Genomic DNA, 8,453 nt, shown 5'->3' on the forward strand with positions numbered 1-8,453 from the left:
ATACACTATAATGAATGTCACTCAGATTTTATTAGGGGAAGGGGATAAAGAAGAAAGTCTGAGAAAAAACAAAAGGGCTATTTGGATCCCTAAGCAGCACTGGGGGAGTACTCGCTTGGATTAAGAATAACTACAAAGCAGGAAGGGCATTCTCCACATTTCTGAAAGGGCAAAATGGGAATTCAGATCATTGATGGTTCAAGAGAAATCAGTAGGTCTTTGTCACCTTTAGTACTCTAGCACATCAGTAGTGGTGGGGACCAGCACAGGGAGCCAAAAGGAAGGGAGAAGGGGAAAGAGTGCTTAGCAGTCAAGGCATTATCTAGAGAAGGGAGACACAGAAGCCTAAGTATAGAAAGGTGTCACCCAGGGGTGCCTAGGTGGCTCAGTCAGGTGTCTGACCAGCTAAGGCTCCAGGGGTGGAGCCCCATGCTGGGCTCCTTGTTCAGCAGGGAGTCTACTTACTTGTCCCTCTGCCCCTCCCCGTTTGTACTCTCTCTCAAACAAATACAATCTTAAAAAAAAAGGTGTCACCCACTTGGCATTTAGACTTGATGATAGACATACTTTTTGGGCCCTTCTCTAAATATGAAGAGCACCTAGAGAGTGTGCATGTTATCTTCATTCATAGATTAATAGGCTGACTATAAAGAAACATATCTGTAATAATGACCAGGTTCGTGCTTCCAAGTAAGAGATTATATTATAAGAGGTAATAGAAGATTCATGTGTCTTTAAATTGTGTCTGAAGCATTTAATGATTGTCTCCATTCCCTTTATAAGTCAATTGGCAAGTTCTTTGCCTCTTACTTTTTGCCTGACATGTATAATACATATGTATTCATTTTGGAAAAATGAGAAAAAATAAGTAATCAAGAAAAGTTAAAGAAGAAACATTCTGATACACACACATATATTATGCATGCTTTTAAATGAGATAGTGTATTTATAGACTGGTTTTTAAACTGCTTTATTACCTTCACACTATGTACTAAACATCTTTCCATGCAAGTTGGTGAAACTCCCCCGCTGACAGAAAAACTTTCAGACTAAGTCAAATGAATTCTCCAATCAGAAAAATTACAGAACATCACAGATTCACAGTAAAGGGTACATAAAGAAAATGCAACTTTGGGAGGCAGGGAGTTTATTATTACTAACCTCAGCATTCAAGGCATAAGGCAAAACTCATCATGATGGTCATGGTGAGGGGGATCCCCTATAAGAATGCGCAAACTGTACCTCAACTGAAGCTCCCTAATTTTCCTCCTTAGCTCTCTCATCTCCTCCATGAACCGTTCCATATCATCTGCATCTCCATCTATCATGTCAAGGTTATTGACAAGCCTATTGGGCATATCCTCTCTCACATCATGGGCAGGCGGGGCCCAATCGGCTCTAATATTTTCTCCAGGCTCCTGGCCTTCACCACCTTCCAAAGGGTGGGCTTCTTCATTCTGCATTGGAGCCTGCTCCTCTCCTTTGCTTTCCTGGGGGACATTTTCCATGTTGAGATTTTTTTCCTGCTTACTCTTCCTAGGAGATAAAAAGCAAGAAAAAGGATGTAATACTTTGTAACAACAGGAGTCAGAGCTCTGTCAGAAAAGGTTTTCTCTCATCTGAGAAACTTCGTGCACCCTCTAGGGGACGCCCCAGACCCAGCCCAGCTCCAAAGCTCACCATTTTCCCCATCAATTTTTCCTTAGGCCACTCCTTGCACCTCTTGCACTTAACTCCGGCTGGAAGGGCAGTGAGTTTCCCAGATTCTGTCATGATCCCCGATAAACCCTAAACCAGAGGACCCCAAGCAGCCACTTACCTGCAGGCTCAGAAGTAGTCGTTTTCTCTTTGCTTTGAAATCTGCTGCACCAACGGACCCAGAGACCTGCAGACAAAAATGCGACGATGGCCAGGACTGTTCACTTGATTAAAGGACCAGTATTGGGGGGCACCTGCTCTGTTGCTGATTTAGGAATCCATTAATCAAAGGTTGCCACCTTCTCTTTTTCCTCCATCCTGTATCACGGTTTCTTCTCCTGTCCTGCAATGCACTACTCCGCCCTCCAGAAATAGGCATTGTAATCAAAGATTATTATTTCCAACCAGTTTCACCTCTTCTTTAGGCCCCTTTACCTCCGCCTCAGCCCTCCCGTCACCTGATTAGCATTTCTTGAATGCAAATGGACAACTTGCTGGGCAGGGGAGTCAAAAAAGCTTGCTGGATGGTGACCTGGTTTATTTATAAAAAATTTCAATGTAGTTGGGGCCCATTAGACTTTCTGGAACTCACCCTCCTTTCACTGCCCACCATTTTATGAATCAAAATGGACGAAGAGCGAAGAGGTAGCGTGGGTATTGCAAACCTGGACCCGCTGATGTCTAAGCGCTTTGTCTTGCTTACCCCAGGGTCCGCAGGCAGCGCCCAGGCTTACACCTTTCTTGCTCCCGACCAGATCCCTGAGTCAGAAAGCTTCCTCTCGATTGCCTCCTCCGCAGAAGGGAAGTGTTTCCCGGACCTAATCCCTGTCCATATCCTCTGCAGCAACCATCATCTCCACCCCCTCCCCCCCGTTTGCCGCAGCCCACCATTTCCCGCTCCAAAATGGACGGAGGTGGAGAACCGATTCCGGAACCGAGGCCTAGACCCGTGGCGGAGTCCGTCATCCCCAGGGTCAATGGTTGCAACCCCGTCCCGTCGCCCTGCAACCATCAGGCTTTTTCCTCGCTGTCCCCTGCCCTGGCTCTTCCCTTCCAGACGCCGGATCGCCCAAGAGATCTGCACTCCTAGGACATCCTAACTGGTACCCATTTCCAACTCTTGGCCCCTCTCGATCTCCTCCCACCAAGCCGTCCATTTCTTGCACCATATAAATGGGTATTGGGTAAAAAGGTCGAGAGAATCCAATCCCTCTCCGGTCTTAGCCCTCTGCCACCCCAGTCAGCGCCCACTAACCTGCAACCGATCAGGGTCAGCTTCTACGACTTCCTCCTTCCCGGTGCTACAGGCTCGCCTGCCTTCAAGGCAATAGCGTGCCGGCGCACAGCCACAAAGGACAACCAGACTGCAACTAGGAGGAGACGCTAACCCACGCGTCAGCTCCAGGTCTCGTAAGGGCCACGTCACTCTGAGCTCAGATACCCAATTATGGTTCCCACCTGCATTGCGGCAAGAGGGTGGGGGCGGGAGTGTGGGCGGGGCCACCTTTTTCTTCATCCCTGCCTTCTCCCCACTACAACCCATCTCTATGTTTTTTTCCTGTTTAGAAGTCTTTAAAACCAAATGCATCATGATATTTTGTAGTTTATATTTGCCTTTCCCCTGATTTCTGCTGCAGCTTTGAAATAATTCTTTTTTAAACCTTTAATTGCCCACTTCTCTCCTGTCCAACTCCCCAGCAAATAAAACCCAAAATTACCCTTAACAGCAATGGAAGGAAGTCTGGAAAATACACAGAAAGTGACATAATTATTTTTTACTTTATTTCCGTTTATTTTATTTTTTTAAGGGAAAGGATGATTAATTTTTTTGTTTCCCATTAGCATGCATTCCATTTTTGGTTGTTATAATTAGACAATACAATTATTTTCAGTTGAAAAGTAGGATTCGAGTTGTAAAGTCTTGATAACCTCCTTCTCCTGCAGAATCACCCTAATAGTACAGACCCTTCAGACATCATCTCCCTTTTAAGGACTTTAAATTAAAAACCTAAGCTGATGGTTGCCTTTGTGAAGGGTCTCTGTGAGGTCTTCCCAGGAGGTGAGGCTCTGAGTCTTGCTGGTGGATTTTCCTATCTGGAGAGCCTGTGACAAACTTACGGTCTCTCCTAAATTATATTACTGCAAATTCACTTTACAAAACTCTACCATGGCCTCTAAAATAGAACAGCACTGAGGTCTTCCAACGATCCAGAATAATAATTTGGGAAAGTTATGCTGACAGATACAGAGTATTGTGAAGCTATAATATTAACACAATAGTATGGCAGAATAGGGATCCCTGGGTGGCGCAGTGGTTTAGCGCCTGCCTTTGGCCCAGGGCGCGATGCTGGAGACCCGGGATCGAATCCCACGTCGGGCTTCCGGTGCATGGAGCCTGCTTCTCCCTCTGCCTGTGTCTCTGCCTCACTCTCTCTCTGTGTGACTATCATAAATAAATAAAAATTTAAAAAAAAACAATATTATGGCAGAATAAATATAGAACAAATAAATAGTAGAGAAGGCCATTATCAATCCCAAATATGGAGAAATATTAGAAATCTGATTGAAATACTTGGAATTAGCAGGGAGAGGTTAGATTACTGAAGGAATGGTGCTGAGATCATTGGTCAGCTATTCAGAAAAAATATTGAAGTGTCTTTTTCCTGTTAAATACAGACATGAAATATCTAGATTAAAGGACGTGAAACCATTGAAAATAGTATATAACAAATGTTATTTTGTATATAATCCTAGGATGAAAACGTTCATTAAAAATATAGCACCAGGGGCGCCTGGGTGGCTCAGTTGATTAAGCGTCTGTCTTCAGCTCAGGTCGTGATTTCAGGGTCCTGGGATTGAGCCAGGTGTGGAGCTCCCTGCTCAGTGGGGAGCTTGCTTCTCTCTCTCCTCCCTGTTTTTGCTCTCTCTCTGTCACGATTTCTGTCTCACTCAAATAAATAATTTAATTAATTAAAAAATGTATAGCACCAGAGTCAGACATGGCCAAAGGCAACTGGCTCAATCCTGCTGGGGACCCTCTAAGTTTAAAGCATGTAGAACGCCCCTCAGAATTATCCCATTTAGTGATGGGAAACTGGAGTGTTTATCCACAGGCCTGGGTTATTTATTGGTAGATATTACCCTGAGGAATGTTAACATCTCTGACAGTTCAAGGTTGTCCTAAGCCTGGGTTGAGCAAGCTCCCAAGATACCATAAAAAGTCCTCGGTAAAATTAGTAAAATTAAATACAGACAAAGTAGAAGGACAATATAAGATTTATTCCAGCCTCAAGAAATGTACTATTTGGGATCCCTGGGTGGCGCAGCGGTTTGGCACCTGCCTTTGGCCCACGGCGCGATCCTGGAGACCCGGGATCGAATCCCACGTCGGGCTCCCGGTCCATGGAGCCTGCTTCTCCCTCTGCCTGTGTCTCTGCCTTTTTCTCTCTCTCCCTGTGACTATCATAAATAAATAAAAAAAATTTTTTTAAAAAAGAAATGTACTATTCACATTTTACTCCAATTCAGTCCAAATATTTTCCTTTCAAATGAAGATAATACAGACACATCCATTCCAATATTTATGTACTTTTGGGCTATTTGTAGATTTCACTATGAGAAACAATGTTGACTGAACTTCTTTATACATAGTTTTTAAAATACTGATATTTATTAAATTAAATTCCTAGGACTGTCCTTGAGATGACTATGGATGCTTTCCGTTGTCATAGAAATCAGTCTCGAAAAATATTATCTCAATTTGGCATCTGCAATGTATGAACATTCTGTTTCCTTATGAGTCCACAAACACTGAGTATTACCTGGTTTATTGTATTTTTAAAATTTTGATTTTTGTTTTTCTTTTTTCACTTATTTTATTTGACTTGTGATGAGCATAGCATAACATATAGAGAAGTTGGATCACTATATTGTACACCTGAAATTAAAGTAATATTGTGTGTCAACTATATTCAAAAAAATAAAATTGTTGTCATGGTCACCAGGTAATGTTTTCTAAACCTGCTACATCATAACATATACCTGAGATGAAGATTCCCAGACTCTTCTCTGAATATTCTACTTCAATAAATTGGAGCCAGATCTGGGAACCTGTATTTATATTTGTTATATAATTATTTTTTTTAAAAAGATTTATTTATCTGAGACAGAGAGAGGAGAAAGAGAGTGTGCGAGCATGCTGGGAGAGAGGGGAGGAGCAGAGGGAGAGAGAGAGAGACTCCTACACAGACTCCCCACTGATCATGGAACCTGAAGTAGGGCTCAATTTCATGACCCCAATACAAGGACCTGAGCTGAAATCAGGTACTCAACTGACTAAGCCACCCAGATGTCCCACAGTTCTTAACATCAGGTAGGTTTGGGAATCTTGTCATAGGCAAAAAACCAAAACTAAACAAAAAACTTTCCATTATTATCCAAGTGGTCCTTTTTTTTTTAAAAAAAAAGAACATTATTATGAAATAATTTCAAAGTTACAGAATGATATTAGAATGATATTAAAAATAGCACAAAGAAGCCCCAAAAGACCTTAACTATATTCCCCACTTGTTAACATTTTGCTACATTTGCTTTATTATTTTCTCTTCATGTAGGACACATTTTTTTCTGAAGCATTTGTGTCAGTTGAAGATTAAATGATCATTTAAAATTACTTAGTTCTGGGATCCCTGGGTGGCGCAGCGGTTTGGCGCCTGCCTTTGGCCCAGGGTGCGATCCTGGAGACTCGGGATCGAATCCCATGTCGGGCTCCCGGTGCATGGAGCCTGCTTCTCCCATGTCGGGCTCCCGGTGCATGGAGCCTGCTTCTCCCTCCACCTGTGTCTCTGCCTCTCTCTCTCTCACTGTGTGCCTATCATAAATAAATAAAAAATAAAATAAAATTACTTAGTTCGATTAGTTTCATATAAAATTTTCTGAAAAAAAGTTTACTTTTTGTCTTTGGAGTTTCCTTATATAAAATTCGAAATATATATAAACTCATAATATATAAAGATAAATATTTTAGTATATGGTCTTATTAATGTTCTCTACAAACCATTACATTCATATAATTTATTTATGTTTCTATTTTAATGTAACAGTATACCAAAATTATTTTCAGGTTAGTTACAATTAAAACACTCTACCCATTTTTGGTGTTTCAAGAGTGCTTAAATTATCTTAATTTATTTAACCAATCCATAATTGATTCATATTGGGATTATTTCCATATATTTACAGTCACTGATATTGTTTCAATAATGTATATATTCAAATTACTCTCAAAAGTATTATCTGTTCACACCCTTACAGGCTGTAATCAATCATATGAAATTTTGAATCATACAAAACAAGGTTGAGAGAATAAAGCATACATCCATGCTTTATACTATATATAGTTTGAAAAAATATATAAAAAAATATATAAAAAAAAGAAAAAATATATAAACATATTTATATACATACAAGCACATAGAGTAATTTTTATGTATTTTAAATGCATTTGTATATGCGTATAAATACATACATATATGCATATATATACAAACACATAACCTGATTTTATTTCAAATCTCCTGTTTTTGAAATTCATCTATGTTGATGTATAGATATATTTGGGTCTTTTTTTACATCAGTACAGTATTCTACTGTATAATTGTATTGTTCATTTTTGTGCTTTCTTGTTGCACATTTAGATTTTTTCCCTTTTTTCTGTTACAAGCAGAGATTCAGGAAACATCCTTGTCATGACTCCTTTGCTCTTCCTTCACTAGAACAGTAAAATTTTATATTTGTTCTGTTTATCATTTTTAGGATTGTTTTTTATAAGCCTGATCGACCAGGATTTCTCAAAACTACCCTTTCTTGGGTGGCATCCGAGATATGTAAATGATGCCTAGATATACAAGTTTGTCTTCTGGAGGTTTTAATTTAGAACATCTGGAATAGGACATGACAGTTTGTGCTTTAGGAAGTACCGCAGATAATTTATAAGATCAGGTAACTTTGGGAACCCTTTAATGAATTTTAAAAAAATATTTCTTTAATTTGATTTATTTTCTTTAATTCTTAGCTTTGTTCAGCATCTATTCCTAAATATCTTCATTGTCTTTAATGATTGTGTTTTTAAAAATGTAGTAATAGAGATATATGTAATGTAGAAAGTGAATGAGTTTGCTATATATCTTTCAGGAAGTTTATTCTGTATGTATTTATGTAACTTAGCTCAAGTAAGGATGAAATAATACTTAAAATTGTTCTTTAATATTTAGGATGTTACTTAGCTTCTTCTTTTTTTTCTTTTTACAGATTTTATTAATTTATTCATGAGAGACACAGAGAGAGGCAGAGACACAGGAAGAGGGAGAAGCAGGCTCCATGCAGGGAGCCCAACACCGGACTCGATTCCAAGTCTCCAGGATCACGCCCTAGACTGAAGATGGCGCTAAACCGCTGAGCCACCTGGGCTGCCCCTGTTACTTAGCTTCTAAAGAGAGTGCACTTAACAAAAATTTAAGTTGACAGGAAAAGTTTCAAACTGAATACATCTAAGTTTTATGTAAAAGCAAACAATTTTGGTAAACCCTGAAATTGGTACACACACGCATCCCTCATTGATCTATAATTTCCGTTTCTTCTGTTTTGTCTGTTCTTTTTAAAAATATTTTTTTAATTTTAGTAATTGTTTTCCAAAAATAAGAGTTAATCCAATTTGATGTATACCATTGGAAATCATTTTCTATGCATATACCTAT

General features: G+C 39.7%; 1 protein-coding gene across 2 annotated transcripts; it reads right to left on the minus strand.

Moving 5' to 3' along the window:
• Positions 1-954: 954 nt before the first annotated feature.
• On the minus strand, positions 955-3,135 carry BEX5 (brain expressed X-linked 5). Of its 2 annotated transcripts, none has more exons than XM_025431647.3 (3): positions 2,954-3,135; positions 1,820-1,885; positions 955-1,536 (listed from the first exon to the last, which is right to left on the minus strand). In XM_025431647.3, the coding sequence occupies exon 3, from the start codon at positions 1,506-1,508 to the stop codon at positions 1,170-1,172; it is 339 nt and encodes a 112-aa protein (XP_025287432.1). In that variant the 5' UTR covers positions 1,509-1,536; positions 1,820-1,885; positions 2,954-3,135; the 3' UTR covers positions 955-1,169. The 2 variants fall into 2 exon arrangements, with proteins under 2 accessions (XP_025287432.1, XP_025287433.1); XM_025431648.3 differs by lacking the exon at positions 2,954-3,135 and adding an exon at positions 2,402-2,526.
• Between the last annotated feature and the right edge of the window lie 5,318 nt (positions 3,136-8,453).

The sequence above is a fragment of the Canis lupus genome, chromosome X, assembly GCF_003254725.2.
Source record: "Canis lupus dingo isolate Sandy chromosome X, ASM325472v2, whole genome shotgun sequence".
NCBI classification, from domain to species: domain Eukaryota; kingdom Metazoa; phylum Chordata; class Mammalia; order Carnivora; family Canidae; genus Canis; species Canis lupus.